We start from the raw sequence: 20,731 nt of genomic DNA on the forward strand, positions 1-20,731 counted from the left end.
CAGGCTTCCTGCATGGGGACCCTGCCCTGCCACCCACAACCCACTGCTGGTTGAATACCAGCAGCAGTGGGGTGAAGCCTTTGAAGCCCACTAAGGGCTTGCACAGGCATTGGGGCAGGAAAGCCATTCACCGTCAGGGCTGAGGCAGGAACGTAGTGGGCTGCCCACTGGATCCCCCCCCCCCCCCCTCAATTAAATGCCCCGGTTCTAAATATGTCTCAGACAAGGTCATTAACTTCCGACCATTGACACCCACCCTTGTAAATTTATCAAGGATGCTGGAACCTACTTACCACGCTGAGTCCAAATGCACAACTTCATTTCGATTTGTGCCCTTCAATTAAAATATTCATTTATTTTGTAAATGAGTACCCAATTCTTTTTTTTCCCAATTAAGGGGCAGTTTAGCGTGGCCATTCTACCTACCCTGCACATCTTTGGGTTTGTGGGGGTGAGATCCACGCAGACATGGGGAGAATGTGTAAACTCCACATGGACAGTGACCCAGAGCTGGGATCGTACCTGGGTCGTTATGCCGTGAGGCAGCAGTGCTAACCACTGCGCCACCATGTTGCCCCCTTCAATTAAAATAAATATGGCAGCCTATTGTAATGACCTTTCCTAGACTCATTGAAATTTACCCAAACCTCTGTGAAATTATGTGAAAACATTCCTCAGGTGACTCCCCCAACAGTTCAGAAATGTTACCCAGCAGAAAATGATATCCTGCACCCGCTCCCCCCCCCCCCCACCTCTCCCAACTCCCCCCAACCTTCCTAGCGACCAACCCTCCCCACCCCCCAACCCTCTTTCGGTATTGAGTTTGGCAATCTTAGGCAAGGTAAGTCAGTAGGTCAGACCACGAGGAAGGGCAATTCATCCAGCATTTACCCACCTTGAATCACCATCCAACAGCATTTCCCGCAATGTGAATGTGCGCGTGTGATGGGTGTGTGCAATGCACACGTGTGATGGATGCCAGGCTCCATTGTGATGCCAACTGTGGTCAAATGGTCTGCAAGCAGACACTTGTATGAGTGGCAGCTTGAGTGACGTGGTGGAGGGAATCTGCACCCATACAACTTCCCTCCCTCCAGCAACAGTTGGTGCTTTCAGGTGCGGTAGGAGGGAACAAAGAAGGAATGTGAATTTATAACATACTCAGGCATCCCAAAATGCTTTGCAGTCGATGAAGTACTCGTGTTGACACTATTTCAATGTAGGAACCAAGGCGACCAATTTCTCAAAAAAAGCTCGGGAATAAGTTGATAATCTGTGATATTGTTTGAGGGGTAAATATTGTGCAGAACAGTGGGGAGAACTGCCCTGCTGTTTTTTTTTTTAATAGTGTTATGGGATCTTTACATTCACTTGAGAGGGCAGACAAGACTTCAATTTTAACTTCTCGTCCAAAAGCCAGACCCTCGGATGAAGCAGCACGCCCTCGGTACGGCACTGTGTGTCATAGAATCATAAAATCATAGAATTTACAGTGCAGAAGGAAGCCCATCGGCTCTGCACTGGCCCTTGGAAAGAGCACCTCCACCCTATCGGCTTAACCCAGTAACCCCACCTAACCTTTTTGGACACTAAGGGGCAATTTAGGATGGCCAGTCCACCTAACAAGCACTCCTTTGGACAGTGGGAGGAAACCGGAGCACCCAGAGGAAACCCACGCAGACACGGGGAGAAAGTGCAAACCCCACACACAGTAACCCAAGGCCAGAATTGAACCTGGGACCCTGGAGCTGTGAGGCAGCAGTGCTAACCACTGTGCCACCGTGCCGCCCAAGCCTGGATCATGTGAATCCAGGACCTTTCTGACTCGAGCAATTGAACCACAGCCGAGGTGGCAGAAAAACTTGAAATTACAAATCTCTTACAATGTTACAAGTGCTTGTATTTACACAGCTTCCTTCAGATCAAAACCACTCCTTCTGTCAATGTAGTTTGTGGTGCAGTTATTGTCCTTATTCAAATGTGGCAGCCACTGTGTAGTGTTACAATCCCATAAACTGCCGTGCGATGGATGACCAGTTAGTTGGCTTTTGGTCATGTGGTTGGGTTGGTGTCTACTGAGCAGGCAGGCCGGGCCTCTCCTGAACAATGCAGCAGTGTCTCCTTGCAAAGGTTGGAGTGTCAGCCTGTATTGTGTCAAGTCGTAGTTGACCTTTGAACCCACTGCTAGCTGGCCTTCTGACCTCTGCGTGAAGAGTGGGAAAAGAATTGAAGGCAAGGGTAGTGTGGGAAGCGGGTGGGATGCAGATGGCTTTTGAAAGGTTTTTGTAACGTTTTGGGTTCTGTTCCTTGATATATAGCAGTTCAAGTGCATGGGTTTCCATGGAAACAGGCGTGCTCTGTCTGTGACTGTGTGCCAGTTGAGAGTGTTAGATGATGGAGCACAACTGTGTCCCTGTCTCATGGCAAATGCTGATTTACAGTCACAGTGATGAATGAAGCCTGGGAGGGATGTGCAATCAATTAGTGTGCTGTCTTTTCTATCAGGGACCTGGCTTCAGAATGAGCTGAGATTGATACGGCAAAATGGCTCACATCTTGGCAAAGCCACAACTCAATTTTCGGTTCATCGACAGCACAAAGTGGCCCCAAACATTTAGTCTGGACAGTTAATAATCACTGGCACAGTGATTACGGGGTGCATTTCTGAGGTTGCGTTTAAGGTTACTTTTTCTCTCCTCACCAGTACTGACTAAACACAAAATGTTTGTTTAAAATAGTGCCTCTCAATATATTAACCACTAGCTACACATTTGGAAATCCCAGCTTATTGAGCTTCTGATAGGTGAATTTAAAAATAATATACACCACCATTGGGCAAGTGATCTTAATACGCGATGTGAACTTGAACCTTTTTGGCAAGGCCGTTTGGTAAGATGAAAGCTAAGTGTACAAATTGTATTTTGAGCATTGTGTGCTTTACTTCCTTGGCCACTTGAGTGTTGGCAGATGTTTATGAAAGTAACTGTACAGGCGTGAAGTATGTTGATCATACCTCATGTTTGTGGCGTCACAAAGACTGCTTATTTCCATCTCCATAGCATCATCCAACTCCATCCCTGTCTCAGCTCATCTGTTTAAACCTCCATCCATGCCTTCATTACCTCTAGGTTCAACTATGCCATCGCATTCCTCTCCTGAGGTAAATTTGAGATCACCCAGAACTCTGCAGCAAGTCCTGGTCCTCTTATCATCCCTGCACTCACTGTCCCAGATTGGCTCCTGGTCAAGCAACACCTCGATTCTAAAATTTTCATCCTTGTTTTCACATCCCTCCATGGCGTCACTCCTCCCTACCTGAGTAATCTCTTCCAGCCCCACAAATGTCCACAATGCATGCAGTCCCCTAATCTTGATCTCTTGCGCAATCCCCAACTTTTATTGCTCCCCATGAGGGCTCAGCCTTCAGTTCCCTGCCCTAAGCTCAGGGATTCCTTCCCTCGGCCTTGTTATCTCTCGACCTCAATGTTCCTCCTTTAACACACGCCTTAAAACCTACCTCTACTTTTGGTCATCTAACCTAATATCTCTAGATGTGGTTCAAAGTCATACATTGTTTTATAATGCTCCTGTGAAGTGACTTGGGACATTTCATTTCATAAAAGATGCTCTATGTTGTTGTTAACCTAAATTGTGAGTTGGGGTTGTTTGACTTTAGCACTTATACTGAACTCAGTGGAAATCAGACCTGGACAGAGGAATGATAGGTGGCTGACCCACTGTCACTCCTTTGCAATATCGCCCAAAGTCAAAATTACAAGGTGGAATTAAATATTGAGAAACCACTTATTTTCACCTCCGTACTATCGACAATCCCAATCGTGCCTCAGTTCACCAGCTGCTGAGACCCTCATCCACACTTTTATTACCTCCAGATTTAGCTATTCTAATGCACTCCTGGCTGACCCCCCAAATTCTGCCCTCCGTGCACTCGAGATCACCCAAAGCTGTGCTGAGCGTGTCCTAAATTGCACCAGATTCTGATCAGCTATCACCTCTGTAATCATCGACTTACACTACCTCAGTTTTAAACTATGAATTTCTGCTTTGAAATCCCCCCCACGGCCTTGTTCCTTCGTCAACTCCTCCAGCCTTACAATCCTCTGAGATATTTGTGCTCTTCTAATTCAGTCTCTTCAACTTCGCTCATTTTAGTCACTCCACCATTGATAGGCTGTCTTCAGCCGTCCTTAAAGTCTGGAATTCCCTCCCTAAAGCTCCCTGTGAATCAACTTGAGACAGTTCATGAAGTAAAAGGCATTATATAAATATCAGTTGTTGTTTTCCACAAAGGCTGGTGGGTGTAGCGCTGTTACTGAGCTGCTGGGGAACAAGTCTCACTTAATAAATTGTAGCGCACAATGACTTACGCGAGACGAGAAGCGATGAAGTCTATCTAGGCTTTATTAAGCGAGACGTGTTCCCCAGCAGCTCAGTAACAGAATGAGGCTGCGGGGAGAACTCGAGCTCTTATACTCCGCCTTCAGGGCGGAGCCAGAAGTCGCCAGATCTAACCTGGAGCCGGGACCTGTCAGCCAATAGCCTCTCGGCTTCACAGGTACCATATTACCCCGAATACATACCACCACATTGGGTATGATTAAAATGGTGCCATTTGTGCTCAGCCTGCAATTTTTCTTGGGCAACATGGGTTAAAAACATTTATAATTGGACAGCAAACTTTTTTGAGAGTTTTTCACGAAAGAATAAGACAAAAAGCAGTGAGTGCAAGTATATTTTGGTCACTGAGTGCATAACGAACGAGATTTGATCCAACTGAGAGACACATGAGAGCTGAAGAGTCGAACAATTTAGTGTGGGTCTGGAGTCACACAAGGCCAAGGCCAGATCGGATAAGACCGTGAATAATTGGGTTTTTATGCCAGTTCAATGGCTTTTATTGTTATGGGGGCTGGTTTAGCTCAGTTAGCTGGGCAGCTGGTTCGTGGTGCAAAGCAAGGCCAATGGCGTGGGTTCAATTCCTGCACCTGATGAGGTTATTCATGAAGGCCCCACCTTCTCAACTTTACCCCTCACCTAAGGTGTGGTGACCCTCAGGTTAAATCATCACCAGTCAGCTCTCCCCCTCAAAGGGGGAAGCAGCCTATCGTCATCTGGGACTATGGCGATTTTACTGTTATGAACTTATGAGCATGCGAAATAGGAATAAAAGTAGGCCATCCAGTCCTTTGAACATGATCTGTTACCATTTCCGTATTTACAGGCTTTGAAAGCGGAATTCAATTCTCCAAATGCCACAGGGTGGGGTTTGAATCACAGAATCCTTACAGTGCAGGAGGAAGCCATTTGGCCCATTGAGTCTGCACCAACCCTCTGAAAGAACACCCTACCTAGGCCCACTCCCCACCCTATCCCCGTAACCCCACCTAACCTGAACATCCCTCGACACTAAGGGGGATTTTATCACGTCCAATCCACCTAATCTGTACATCTTTGGATTGTGGGAGAAAACCAGAGCACCCGGAGGAAACCCATGCAGACACAGGGAGAACGTGCAAACTCCGCACAGTCAGTCACCCAAGACCGAATTGAACCCGGGTCTCTGGCGCTGTAAGGCAACAGTGCTAACCACTGTGCCACCGTGCCAATCATGTTCAAATTCAGTTCTCTGGAATACTAAGCGACTGAAATAATCACTGTAGCTCAACAGTGGCATGCAGGATATTCTGTGCAAGACACCAGCGTGTAGAAGACAACTTCAAGAAGGACAGCTTCACAAGGAAAGTGATTGAATGCCGGAGTGGTCACCATGGGCTATCTGAATTCTATCCTTCATATACAGACAACAAGCAAACATATAAATGTCTAATGTTTCTGTAGGGCCCAAAGGACACACTCCTACTCCTCCTGGCTCTGCTGTGCTCAGACCCTGGTTCCCACTGGTTCCATGGGAGCCTACGCAGGCTTCAGTCAGGCCTGTAGTGAAAATGGCAGCAGATGAAATGTGGCCCCCACTTCACTGGGGCAGGTGGCCTTCCCATGCCTGAATTTAGCCAAGTTAAGCTGACAGGCAGGGGAACGAAGTGTGGACCCTTTCTCCACTCCCACCATCTTTGCCCTCTTTTATTGGTTATTTGTTTCACACAGCAGTCAAATTGAATTTGCTGTGTATTCCCTGCAGCACCTGTGTTTATCGACACAAAATATTCGCCACCCTGTGAAAGCAGGACGGTTGTGCTATGCAGAATAAGGATTTTTGAGTTCTTAAACTGTACAAATGATGGGGCATTGAATGAGCCAGAGAATTTCAGGCATGTTGTATCGGGCTTGCAGTTCACTGGCCAGTGGACGGTGCTGTGCAGTACAGAGAGAGTGCTGCACTGCTGGAGGTCTAATGGATGAGATGTTTAACCAAGCTCTCCTCTGCCCGTTCCAGTCATTCAAGTGGGACATTAAAGACCGCAATTCGGGTAGGAGTGAGTTTTTTTTTTGCAAACAGTACAATCAACAACAAAGAATGTACCTAAATGCAGAGTAAAGCTCCCTCTACACTGTCCCCATCAAACATTCCCAGGACATAGTAAGAAGTCTTACAACACCAGGTTGAAGTCCAACAGGTTTGTTTCGAATCGCTAGCTTTCAGAGCGCAGTTCCTTCCTCAGGTGAATGAAGAGGTGGGTTCCAGAAACATATATATAGACAAAGTCAAAGATGCAAGACGATACTTTGAATGCGAGTCTTTGCAGGTAATTAAGTCTTTACAGGTCCAGACGGAGCAACTGGAGAGAGGGGTAACCCCAGGTTAAAGAGGTGTGAATTGTCTCAAGTCAGGACAGTTGGTAGGATTTTGCAAGCCCAGGCCAGATGGTGGGGGATGAATGTAACGAGACATGAATCCAATGTCCTGATTGAGGCTGTACTCACGTTTGTGGAACTTGGCTATCAGTTTTTGCTCGGCGATTCTGCGTTGTCACGCATCCTGAAGGCTGCCTTGGAGAACGCTTATCCAAAGATCAGAGGCTGAATGCCCTTGACTGCTGAAGAGTTTTTTTTTGCAAACAGTACAATCAACAACAAATAATGTACCTGTTCCCAAGTCCCTGTTGGGGACCCAAAAAAACAACTGCTGCATTGGCTAACATCGCAACAGTCCTCCCACTTCTTTTTATGTGGAGACATTTCGAGACTATGTGCCGTGTAAGTACAAATCTTACTTTTCGTATCAGCATGCTGACAAGTCCCCCAGCCTACAGTCAAGTCAAATCCTTGCTGTGCTGTGAGGGAGATACAGGTCCAATGCGATCGTGATGAGCAGAGTGTTTTTGTTTCCAATGCCAGAAGATGTTCTGCCTGAATTGGGTGAAAATTAGTTGGAATTATCCAGTTTGATAATCTACCACACTCCATCGATTCAGCCTCAACCAGACTCATGCAGGGAACTTATACAAAGTTGAATATGCTCGTCAGATCCTGCTGTTGCTGGATAAAGTTTGGACATTGCCTGACTATGTTTCATCAGGTTGGTATGTCCATTCTTTTCTTGAACGGAACATAAAGTGGAGCTCTGGGTGACTCAGCTGGTGAACACTCTGCCTTGCATCTTCGGGGCCTGAGTTCGAGGAAAGGTCCTACCGCAAATCTGTGTGAGCAAAGATTCCAGATGGAATATAATTCCTTGTTCCTAAGAAGTTTGTCAGGAAATTTGCCGAACATGGCCCAATATGTGGAATTTTGTTTTCTCCCCGAGGCTTTCAGTAAGCAAGTCCAGCACTGATAGTAAAAAAGGTAGTTTAATTACGAATGTGGACACTCCAGAAACATCAGCTTCACATTAAAACCAAGTGAAATAATGGACCTTGTAAACTAGATGACTATGTGTACAGGAAGTATTTAATAAGCAGCAGACTGCAGGGATTTAGGAAAACATCTTGCCTAATATTGTTTTTGTCTTTCAGGACACAACAGACTAAATTAAAATAAATAACACAAGGTTAAATGCAGAGTAAAGCTCCCTCTACACTGTCCCCATCAAACATTCCCAGGACATAGTAAGAAGTCTTACAACATCAGGTTAAAGTCCAACAGGTTTGTTTCGAATCGCTAGCTTTCGGAGCGCAGTTCCTTCCTCAGCTGAATGAAGAGGTGGGTTCCAGAAACACATCTATAGACAAAGTCAATGATGCAAGACGATACTTTGAATGCGAGTCTTTGCAGGTAATTAAGTCTTTACAGGGCCAGGCGGAGCAACTGGAGAGAGGGATAATCACAGGTTAAAGAGGTGTGAATTGTCTCAAGCCAGGACAGTTGGTAGGATTTCGCAAGCCCAGGCCAGATGGTGGGGGGTGAATGTAACGAGACATGAATCCAAGGTCCCGATTGAGGCCGTAGTCATGTTTGTGGAACTTGGCTATCAGTTTTTGCTCGGCGATTCTGCGATGTCACGCATCCTGAAAGCTGCCTTGGAGAACGCTTATCCAAAGATCAGAGGCTGAAAGCCCTTGACTGCTGAAGTGTTCCCCGACTGGAAGGGAACATTTCTGCCTGACGATTGTCACGTGATGTGCGCTCATCCGTTGTCGCAGGGTCTGCATGGTCTCGCCAATGTACCATGCTTCGGGACATTCTTTCCTGCAGCGTATGAGGTAGACAACGTTGGCCGAGTCGCACAAGTATGTACCACGTATCTGGTGGGTGGTGTTCTCATGTGTAATGGTGGTACCCATGTCGATGATCTGGCACGTCTTGCAGAGGTTGCCATGGCAGGGTTGTGTGGTGTCATGGTCACTGTTTTCCTAAAGGCTGGTTAGCTAGCTGCAAACAATGGTCTGTTTGAGGTTGCGTGGTTGTTTGAAGGCAAGTAGTGGGAATGGCCAAGGCACTGTCCCCATCAAACACTCCCAGACAGATACAGCATGGGGTTAGATACAGAGTAAAACTCCCTCTACACTGTCCCTATCAAACACTCCCAGACAGATACAGCATGGGGTTAGATACAGAGTAAAACTCCCTCTACACTGTCCCTATCAAACACTCCCAGGACAGGTACAGCATGGGGTTAGATACAGAATAAAGCTCCCTAAATGCTGTCCCCATCAAACACTCCCAGGACAGGTACAGCATTAGGTTAGATACAGAGTTAAGCTCCCTCTACATTGACCCCATCATACACTCCCAGGACAAGTACAACACAAGGTTAGATCTAGAGTTAAGCTCCCTCGACACTGTCCCATAAAACACTCTCAGGACAAGTACAGCACGGGGTTAGGGATACAGATTTAAGCTCCTTCTACACTGGCCCATCAAACACTCCCATAAACCTCGCAATTCTGTTGCACCATTATGGCTCAACCGCACCCAAGAATTGTTAGTCTGTATTCAGCATGATCATATTTCCATTTCCCATGCCAGCTATCTTTCTTGACTCTCAACAGACCAGTGCCTCTGTTTTCCTGTTCACAGCCAGACTAGAGTCACACTGGGTGGGATTGAAATCCACAACACTGACGTGAAAGGATATCGTCTGACCTAATGCACCATGATGACATTTAATCAGTACTAACAGCAAGGCAAATGGTCCATTGGAATATTGTATAATGGGAGTGATTGAGAAGAGGTTTGGTCCATTGGAATTCTGTACAGGTGATTGAAAAAGTGGATTTGACTGTTCTTGAATTGGAAACATGTCTGTCTGGCGATTCTGTACATGAAGGATTTTGTAAATATTCTTACAGTGGGTTTCTGTTTTCTTTCCTAGCGCCAAGCCAAGTATTCTGAAAACAAGCTGAAGTGTACCAAAGCAAGAAACGATTACCTGCTTAACCTTGCAGCGACCAATGCTGCCGTGGCCAAATACTACATCCATGATGTCTCCGACCTGATTGACGTCAGTATTCTTTACTTTGCTGGTAAATTATGTGCTTGGTTAAAGCGAGGTGCCCAATGTCAGAATCCAGTCCTGCCAGGTCAGGGACAGCTTGAGCAGAATGTCCCAAGGGCTGTGTAAATATAGTAGGCAATCAATGACTTCTTGCAGTTGATTGGTATCATCCTCACTGTTTGCTGCATCTCCAGGTTTGGTATCATAAGCAAATTGTGGAATTTTAGTCTGAACTCCAGTATCCAAGTCATTTCTACATATCAAAAAAGCAATGGTCCTCACACTGACCCTTGGGAATACCACCGTCCATCATCCTCCAGCCTGAAAAACAGCTATTCAGCGTGACTCGCTGTTTCCTGTCTTAAGCCAGTATTTAAGCCAAGCTGACACTGACCCTCCTGTTTCATAAGCCTCAAGTTTATTAACCAGCCTTTTGTGTGCTAATTTTTTTAATGCTTTCTTAAACTTCATATAGGCAACATCCGTTGCATTCCCTTCATGGCCCCATTAAAGTTTAATTTCTTAGCACAGTGTGGTTGGAATCACAACTTCTCGTTGTTGGTTTAATATCGTAACACTACATCTATAATCTCCATGCCCCATACATCCGTACGTTACAGAATCAACAATTTCTGAGTTAAACACCAGGAAATAGAGCCATGACTCTCTGACAAGCAGAGGAAACAGGGAGAAGTCAATTGATTGTCACTGGTAAATCTGAAAGTGTCCCCTATCCTCTGAGGGCCTTGACTTGTTTAGCCAGGACCAAACACAATACCCCTCATAAATTATCTACACCCCAAGGGTCCTTCAAACGTAAACAATATTCCATTAGCTAGCTATCTGTAAACAAGAAAATGATTCTCAAGATCGACTAGCAGAACACTTCACCTGCAAATCAATGATTATCTCACTTTTATGACACCTTAATCACAGCTCGAGCATTCGTACTGTCTGTATGCATCTTAACCCAGGTTTTAATAACATTTCTGCATACAAGATAAACTGACAATTTCTTACATTCAGCACAGGTTCTTTTCAATCAATGTCCATTCATGTCTGTCTTTGGAGGACATTCATTAGTTATTGGGGTTGTCAATTATTTTTAATCAGTAACAAGAATAAGCATCAGGCTTTGAACCATGAATCCCACCTTCCGGCATATTGCTGTTGTATCCACATTGGAAGAAGAGGAAAGCCAATGAAGTGGTACACCCTACACATTGCTCTAACTCTGAAACCCTGCAGGCTCTGAAACTGAATGGCCCATAAAACCACAAGGGTACAGTTGAGTGCAGATAGGCCAGCTAATGAGATCAGAACCTTTTTAAAGGTCAAACCCGTACTCTTCCTTGTTTTACTGTTGAATTGATTGCATGGTGGGGGAGGGGGTGGGAAGAAGAGGCTGTAAAGTAATAGACCGTGCATAGGAACTATTTCATTCATTTTAGCTGGATCAAAGAATTACTGCTTGAGAAAGAGTCAGCGGGGCTGAAAGTTGGCCTGGTTACTGGGCCCAGTCATCGTACCAAGTTGAATTAGCTTCACTCTGCTGAACCTTGAGGCTTTGTCCTTTCCAAATGCATACTGGCAGTTTGCCCGTAGACTGCCTGCTCTCCGTGGCCTCTATGTTCCCCTCACAATAGTCTGCACAAGTTCATTTCCTTGACCATTTGCTGTGACGGAAAGCCCCAGATGGTTTTCCGCTTTTATTTTGCACTCTGTGAATTGTAACGCGCCCCCCGCCAAACACACTCACACACCCAAAGTTCTCAGATGCACAAGCCCAGCTTTGTGCAAACTATTCCACTCTTGCTGCAGAGCCACTGCTGTTTAATAGAGAAGAATAAATGAGCCAAAAAGGAATATACACACCTAGGTTAGCAGCAGTTGCTGTGGTAACTTGGATTTATATATAAAATATTACATGGTGCATGACTATATGCTCAAGGGCTACTTGGAGCCTACAGGAATTAAAAGCTAATCTCCTAAGAGACTGCGGATGCCAGCCTGACTGACTAAGTGTGCGGCTGTTGGGTGAAGTTACGATACAATGGTTGCTATAGCAAGGGGGCATCTTTCCCACCACTCCATGCCCCCCCCCCCCCCCCCCCACCACCACCAAAGACGAGCACTCATTCAACACAGGAAATTTAGAAATGAAGGAGCTTTTGCCTTTGTGGTTCCCCTGCTCCTCAGTGATCTATTATTCACAATCTCTGCCTCAATTCTGTCGAGCAGATTTCATTTTCACTTCACTGGTTTTAACTGTACAGATGGGCCGCAAACGTAAATCTAATCCTTGTGAAGACTCTGCTACTTTAAAAAAATGTTCTGATTAAATATTGGGAAAATAACTGCTGAATCCAGAAAATCTTTCTGTGGCCTGTTGCTCGGCCACCGTCCCCCAACCATACGAGATCTGCTTCCTAGACTCATGGTGCGAAAGGGTATCAGTTGGCAAATTCCAAAAAAGCAAAATGGAACTGACTTATTCATTGGTTTGGAAAAAGCCAGACAGAATTTGCTGGAAATGAAATGATTGATTCAGGCTGACCAGGAGATCTTTCCATATACCTGAGCAGGCTTGTCACCTGCAATCACTTGCATCAGGTTAGTCATGTTTCTTGTCAAAAACAAATCAACCACGCCAGGGAGAATGGGGTGAAATCACAGCCCGAGGGGCAAGGTTTTGCACCTTTTGCAAGAGGAGAGTAATAATGGAAATCTTTGGGCTCATTTCGAATTTACATTATCATCAAAGTCAAAATAACTCCCTCAATCAGGGTACTTTAAAGTTAATGGTTGGTCAAATTGGCAGTTCCTTCAACCCCTTCTCCCACGTTACTTGGTGTCTTTAGGGTTGACCTTGAATCTGCGAGGTGGTGTAAAGCAACTGTTAGTAAATCAACAGTTCATTTTCGAGTCATTTTCATTTCCATTGAAGCCGATGGAAGTAGGAGAAAGGATGACATGCGCACAGGAGGAACTGTTCAACTTGCCACGCATTAGCCTAAAATCAACCCCTTGAGGTGTGTATGTGTATCTCTAAAGGCCTGAGATTGGTCCTGTATGGGCTCAGATGTTTGAGAGTGGGGGACGGCAAGGAGTGGGGGGAAGGTGATCAGAAGGGACAGGGAACTGGGAAGTTGGGTTTCTCCAATTCCAGAACATGCATGAGAACCACCAACCCCCTTCTGCGGATGCCAGCCTGACTGACCGGTTTGTTTCCACTCAGGTGGAGGAGTCAGTCAATGAAGGCTGTAGGATAATGTAGGCCTATGCCTTGGGGATTGAGTGGTGATGAACATTGATCTTGGGGGGTGGGGGAGTTGATCCCTCTGGTGGTGGGGGTTAGTCAATCTCAGAGGGGCGAAGGAATTGTCAGTCCCAGTGGGAGGTCCAATTCTAGGTCAGGGGAAGGGCTAAGGGATGATCATTGGGAAGAGCCTCAGTGGGGAAAATCAGAGACTGGGAAGGTGGAGATTGGAGGCCTGGTAATAAAATTGGAGGTCTAGGGGTAAGTTCAAGGAGGTGAATGCCGGATCCCAGGGAATCCCGGATCTCAGGGAATCCCAGACAGGCACAGTTTATCCATCAAGTAGGTATAAAGACTCTTACTTCCTTGTCTGAGTGTCGCTGTTGCTTTTCCCAAAGCTGGACAAATCTGGTCATCAATAATTAAATTTGAAAAATTGAAGAGCAATGAGGTTTGCAAATTCATTAGAATATCTCTCTTCTTGGAGCTTGCTCATCCTCCTGTCTCCAGTTGAGCTAGAAGTGGGCATTAGTGATTTTTTTACGCTTTAAACTCCCCACCTGACCCTATCTCCCTGCTGTACTACAAGCCCTCCTTTGTTCACTCATTCCTACTTTTTTCCCGTAGTGTTCTGATTTGGGATTCCATGCCGGTCTGGCTCGCACCTTCAGGACGTTCCTCTCAGCAGAATATAATCTTGAAACATCTCGACATGAGGGCTTGGATATCATTGAAAATGCCGTGGACAACCTGGATGCTCGGAGTGACAAGCACAAGGTCATGGACATGTATAACCAAATCTTCTGTCCTCCCACCAAGTTTGAATTCCAGCCACACATGGGAGATGAGGTACGTTGCTATTGATCATATTCAAGTGAGAGTGGCAGACAGGGGGCATACAGATGTTCAGTTTGTCAGTCTCCCACTTAGCTTCCCATCGAGAAGATAGTGGCCTAGTAGTAATGTCAATTGATTAGTAACCCAGAAATCCAGGCTAACACTCTGGGGACATGGGTTCAAATCCCACCATGGCACTGGTGGAATGTTAAAATTCAATTGATAAAAATCTCTAATTGGAAGCTAGACTCACTGATGGCGACCCACCAGAAACAATCATCATCGATTGTAGTAAAAGTCCATCTGGTTCACATTGTCCTTCAGCAAAAAAAATCTGCCGTCAATTACCCATTCTGGCTACATGTAATTCTACACCCACGGTTGATTCTTAACTGCCCCCTGAAATGGCCAAGCAAGCCGCTCAGTTCAAGGGCAATTAGGGATGCGCAACAAATGCTGGCCTTGTCAGTGATGCCCACCTCCATTTTTTAATAAATTTAGAGTACTCAATTATTTTTTTTTCCCAAAGGGGCAATTTAGCGTGGCCAATCCACCTAACCTTTACACCTTTGGGTTGTGGGGGTGAAACCCACGCAGACACGGGGAGAATGTGCAAACTCCACACGGACAGTGACCCAGGGCCAGGATTTGAACCCGGGTCCTTAGCGCTGGAGGCAGCTGTGATAACCACTGTGCCACGTGCCGCCCCACATTTCCATTTCTGGAGGATAGCACAGAGGCCTAGGTGACAATGATGCTCCTTGGAGCATCCTCTATATTTTTGTTCCATGCTTCCCTCCTTTTAAGAAGGTGCCTCTCCCTGATATCCTGCATGAATACAATAAGCCCCTTCTTTTAGTCTGGTGTCAGTCACTCCCTATCTGACACTCCAAACTGGGGCTGATCACCATTTAATGTGCCAGCCATTTTAGATCTGTGTTCACCTCCCCAGGATTACCCTGGAGCCTACAGGAATTAAAAACTAATCTCCTAAGAATCACAGGATGAAAAATCATGAGGCCTTCAAGATCTTGGAGATGAGGGAAAGAAGGCCGCTTGGCTGAGTGGGGTAGTTAGCTGCAGCAATTGAAGTGATGAAGCTCCCAAGAATAATTCCACCCGGAGTTGGCAACGCCAGTTCCTCGTTTTTTTTCTCTCCTGCTAAGAATTAAATGGATAGGTTGCAATCATTTTTATATCTACAATAACCCCTTCTGATCAAGTGTAACATGATACCATTGCTGCTTCAAGACTGAGATTGATGGATTGTTGTTGGGTAAGGTTATCACAAGGTTTGGAGCAAGTAAAGGTTGCAAAGCTACAGATTAGCCAAGATCTAATTGACTGATGGAGAAAGTGTGAGAGGCTGAATGCCTTCCTACTGTCCCGACGAAGTGTTCCATTGAGAAATCAGTTCCAGTTTGAGTGACACTTTCCTCAAAGAGGGTCTTTATTCTACCACAGAGCTTCGCTTCTCTGCAAGTTCACACTTCATCGCAGGGACAGCCCAACTTGTACTTAACCCTTGCGGCATCACAGCATCAGCATTGGGGAGGGAGGGGGGATGGTTGTGGGAGATGAGTTGTGAGTTCATGAAGCAAATCTGTGGAGTTGAGGCATGAACACACTCCTTGGCCCCAAGTACTGCCTCCTTTTCAATATGGATTTTGCACCAGAGATTTAGTATTGCATATGTCGCCGAGCTAGTGTGCAATATGTGGGCTTTTCATTGGCCATAGAATCCGCCTGTGAAGCACTATATTTTTTTACCCCATTTTCACATGCAAAATAGAGGAGATGTGAAGTCCTGGAATTATTTTCAATGCCAATTTAAGAAAATAGGTTTGGTGCAGTGTGAAATGAGTTCAGATAAAAGATTTTAAGAAAGCAACAAAAGGGATAAAACAGGTGCTGAATTGTATTTAAAATATTCATTAAAAAATTTTTTTAGAGTACCCAATTCTTTTTTTCCAATTAAGATGCAATCTAGCATGGCCAGTCCACCTACCCTGCACATCTTTGGGTTGTGGGGGTGAAACCCACGCAAAGAATGTGCAACTCCACACGGAATTTCGTCCCTGGGTCCTCAGTGCCGTGAGGCAGCAGTGCTAACCACTGCGCCACCATGTCGCCCCTTATTTAAGATGTTCATGACTAACTTGTCGTTCATCGCTGTTTCTGAGATCTTGCTGTGTGCCGTATTTGCCTAAATAGCAACATGTAGGTAATTCACTGCGTGCTGGAGTTTTGCAAAGATGTGAGCAGGTGCTATATAAATGCAAGTGAGAAACACCAAAACCATGAAAATGATACATTCTGGAATTTCCCATTTCCTGTAATCTTTGTGAGTCAGATTCAGCCCAACAGCTGCAAGTGTTTTTTCTCAATACTACGCCAGAGTAAATTATCATTTAGTTTGACCCTCGCTGCAATAAATCCGTTTTTGCAGCTTTCTATATGATTACGTACAATAATTGGTTTGATATTTTCAAACCAGTGAGATTGACCAACCCAAAGGCGCTCAATCTTTTGAATAAAGTTGGCAAGCTCTCTTGCCCTCAGTCTGCACATCCCTTTCATCCCCTCCTCTACCCCAGCGCACGCTTCAACATCCCCATGTACCCCTTACTGTGATTACTGACTGCAACCTGTTGGTGAGTCAGGGAGCAGCGCAGGGCAACGAGAGCTGGGCAGAGCTGATGGAGGGGGACGAGAATCTGGAATTAATGAGCAGCCTCCATGATTCCAGGGCTGTGTTTGGACGCCAACTGATTTCCATCCACAAACAGGGGGCAAGCGACCCCATGGGTATACAATTCCATCCCGATGTGGCAGAGAGTCTTGGCTGGGCAATCCACTACAGGCAATCTAACTAGCTCAGAGTGCCCCCACCCAACATCAACTCACATGCACCGTCCAGAGGGGATCACTGGAAAATCGAGAGCTGGAGTCAATGCTGCCCTGCGGTGGCCCCTGCTTCTTTCCTGGGGATGAGGCACTGAAACCAATTGTCACACCCACTATCCCACCACACTGACACTCACTCAGCACTGACCCTGTCCTGCGGGTAAGCGTGTTGCATTTAGTCACTGAAACCTTATTTATCAAACCCGCTCTTCGACCCTAATATTTTTAGCTGCTCTCTCCCGAAACTGAAATTAAAAACTTCAAAATGGCTGAGCTAAAGCTCAGCTCCACCCACACTCTGACATTACTGCATTTTTGAAAGGTACATTGCTTAAACATCATTTCTTAAAGGCACTGTCACATGACACTGGCAACCTTACAGATTTTATATTGCATTGTTTGAAACTATGGAGATCGGCAATAGTTTGCATTTTTGCTGTGAGATGCTGTGTGTTTTGCAAAGAGCTGCAGGAAGAAAACACAGAGCTGGTCTGTGGATGTCTGCAAATCCAAAGACTATAAATATATTGAATGTAACCGCATGTCTGTTGTTACAGGTGAAGTCTTTTGGGTGTTTGAAGGAACATTTTGAGGGATTATTTAGTGGTGTATTATTTTCGGGGTTATCTTTGAAGTAAGGGGTGTTAAGGGATCCAATGTTTATTTTAAAGATTAAGTTGAGTTAATGGAATAAACATTGTTTTGTGTTAAAAACCTGGGGCGTCATTCTCCGACCCCCCCAGAGGGTCGGAGAATGGCCGTTGGCCGCCGTGAATCCCGCCCCCGCCGGTTGCCGAAGTCTCCGAAGGGAGAAAAGTCGGCGGGGCGTTAATGGCGCCGCTGACGTCGGAGAATGGCACGGGTCTGCGCAAGGCAGCCGATTTTCGGCCTGCCGATGTTCTCCCTTCCGGATGGGCCGAAGTAAATTAAACCTCCTTTTCATCGGCGTGACCCTGTGCTCCAGGTTCACGCCGACCAGCGTGGAGGTGAGTGACGGCCTGGGGGGTTGGCTCTGGGCAGGCGATGGCGTGGCCGCAGTCTGAATGTGTGAGGAGAGGTGTGTCTCGGGTTGTGTGTGTGTGTGTGTGCGGCGGGGGGGGTGGTTAGAGTGGGCTGGGCTCCGGGGGAGTGCCGGGAGGGGTGTCCGTGCCAGGGAGGGGGATGGGGTCCGTGCCGGGGAGGAGGTTGGGGGGGGGTCCGTGCCGGGGAGGGGGATGGGGGGTCCGTGCCGGGGAGGAGGTTGGGGGCCGTGCTGGGGAGGAGGTTGGGGGGGGGTCCGTGCCGGGGAGGGGGATGGGGGGTCCGTGCTGGGGAGGAGGTTGGGGTCCGTGCCAGGGAGGGGGATGGGGGGTCCGTGCAGGGGAGGGGGATGGGGGGTCCGTGCCGGGGAGGAGGTTGGGGTCCGTGCCGGGGAGGGGGATGGGGGGTCCGTGCCGGGGAGGGGGATGGGGGGTCCGTGCCGGGGAGGAGGTTGGGGGCCGTGCCGGGGAGGAGGTTGGGGGGGGTCCGTGCCGGGGAGGGGGATGGGGGGTCCGTGCTGGGGAGGAGGTTGGGGTCCGTGCCGGGGAGGGGGATGGGGGGTCCGTGCAGGGGAGGGGGATGGGGGGTCCGTGCCGGGGAGGAGGTTGGGGTCCGTGCCGGGGAGGGGGATGGGGGGTCCGTGCCGGGGAGGGGGATGGGGGGTCCGTGCCGGGGAGGAGGTTGGGGTCCGTGCCGGGGAGGGGGATGGGGGGTCTGTGCCGGGGAGGGGGATGGGGGGTCCGTGCCGGGGAGGAGGTTGGGGTCCGTGCCGGGGAGGAGGTTGGGGTCCGTGCCGGGGAGGAGGTTGGGGTCCGTGCCGGGGAGGAGGTTGGGGGGGTCCGTGCTGGGGAGGAGGTTGGGGTCCGTGCCGGGGAGGAGGTTGGGGGGGGGTCCATGCCGGGGAGGGGGATGGGTGGTCCGTGCCGGAGAGGGGGATGGGGGGTCCGTGCCGGGGAGGAGGTTGGGGTCCGTGCCGGGGAGGAGGTTGGGGGGGTCCGTGCCGGGGAGGAGGTTGGGGGGGGGGGGTCCGTGCCGGGGAGGGGGATGGGGGGTCCGTGCCAGGGAGGAGGTTGGGGTCCGTGCTGGGGAGGGGGATGGGGGGTCCGTGCCGGGGAGGAGGTTGGGGTCCGTGCCGGGGAGGGGGATGGGCGGTCCGTGCCGGGGAGTGGGATGCGAGGGCAAGTGAGTTGGTCCACCTGGCCAGGTGCCAGCCTCCAACAGTTGGGTCCATGCCACCAGGCTGGGGGGAGGAGGGGATATGGGCAATGATGACATGTCGTCGTTCCCCTCCCTCCCACTAGGCCGTCATGTTTTCCGATCATCCAGCGATGTTGGCCGCCGTGGCGGCAGCCGCTAATGTTTATGTTGCCCTGGATGAGGAGGAGGAGGAGCAGCGTGCCAGAGAGGCGGCGCAGGCTGCCGCAGAGGGACAGGCGGCAGCCACGCAGGCTGGAGGGACACCTGACCGACAGGACGAGGAGGGGGAGGAGGACGTCGCGGCCCCACGGCAACGGAGGCACCCGAGGGCGCCCCGTGTGTACCGGCCCCGGCAGTCATACCAGGACCTCACGGACCGGGAATGCAGGAGGAGACTCCGGATGAGGCGGGAAACCGTGGCACACATCTGCCACCTGCTGGCACACCTGTCACCGCGTGGCACTGGCGGGGACACCCTCTCCCCGTGTCCATCAAGGTTACGGTAGCCCTGAACTTTTATGCAACGGGGTCATTCCAGGCACCGAGTGGGGACCTGTCCGGCACATCGCAGACATCGGTGCATCCGGGCAGTGACAGATGCCCTATATGCCATGGCGCACCGCTACATCCGCTTCCCTGTGGACCGGGCCAGCCAAGATGCCCGTGCCGTGGGCTTCTCTGCCGTGGCCGGGTTCCCCATGGTCCAGGGTGCGATTGATGGGATGCACGTCGCCGTGCGGCCACCTGCAGATAACAGGGCCGTGTTCACCAATAGGAAGGGGACCTATTCGATGAACATACAGGTGGTCTGCGACCACCGCATGATGATCCTGCACGTCTGTGCCCGTTACCAAGGCAGTGTACACGACTCATACGTGTTGTCGCGGTCATCCATCCCCGGCATGTATGAGGGACGCCATCCCCGGCTGAGGGGCTGGTTGCTGGGCGACAGGGGCTACCCATTGCGATCGTGGCTGATGACGCATATACGGAGGCCACGCAATGAGGCGGAGAACCGCTACAATGATGCCCATGTAGCGACAAGGGGAGTGATAGAGAGGTGCTTTGGCGTGCTGAAGATGCGTTTCAGGTGCCTGGACCTCTCTGGGGGCGCCCTCCAGTATCGGTCAGATAGGGTCGGCCGCATCATTGTGGTGTGCTGCGTCCTGCACAACATAGCCCAGCAGAGGGGCGATGTGCCGCAGGCAGAGGAGGCCGGAGTGGAGGAGCAGCAGGAAGAGGCGCAGTCCTCCCCAGATGAGGGGGATGGGGGTAATGGTCAGGGCAGACGGGGTAGACACAGGCGGTTGGCTGTCCACCGTTACCGGCTGGCCCAGCGGGCTCGGGACAGACTGATAGCCGCCCGCTTCACTGACTAGATGGGCGTGGGAATCGGGTAGTATGGCCACAGACCGCACACCATGGCAACAGCCGACCACCCACACCCCCCACCCATCCACCCACCCAGCACCCTCACCCCCCTCCCCAACCCCACCCACCCCACCCGCATGCACACCACTCCCCCCATTGCCGATCCACCTGCGGCACAACGGGCCGGGCTCACACAGTTGCGGGTGGACGCGTGTCTATTGCAGGCCATGGAGGATGATGACAACCCGCCCTGCGGTGAGCTCCTGGCTCCACATCGTTGGACT

General features: G+C 49.0%; 2 protein-coding genes across 4 annotated transcripts in view; one reads left to right on the top strand and one right to left on the bottom strand.

Annotated features, from left to right (window-relative positions):
- srgap3 (SLIT-ROBO Rho GTPase activating protein 3) overlaps positions 1-20,731 on the bottom strand; it is a 978,679-nt gene that overhangs the window by 917,722 nt on the left and 40,226 nt on the right. The gene's annotated exons all lie outside the window — the stretch shown is intronic.
- LOC140388250 (SLIT-ROBO Rho GTPase-activating protein 3-like) overlaps positions 1-20,731 on the top strand; it is a 184,103-nt gene that overhangs the window by 142,023 nt on the left and 21,349 nt on the right. The window contains exons 5-6 of the mRNA XM_072472094.1: positions 9,734-9,862; positions 13,743-13,964. Coding sequence (XP_072328195.1) covers positions 9,734-9,862; positions 13,743-13,964 — 351 coding nt within the window. The remainder of the gene's footprint in view (positions 1-9,733; positions 9,863-13,742; positions 13,965-20,731) is intronic.

Source organism: Scyliorhinus torazame, chromosome 13, assembly GCF_047496885.1.
Source record: "Scyliorhinus torazame isolate Kashiwa2021f chromosome 13, sScyTor2.1, whole genome shotgun sequence".
NCBI lineage: Eukaryota > Metazoa > Chordata > Chondrichthyes > Carcharhiniformes > Scyliorhinidae > Scyliorhinus > Scyliorhinus torazame.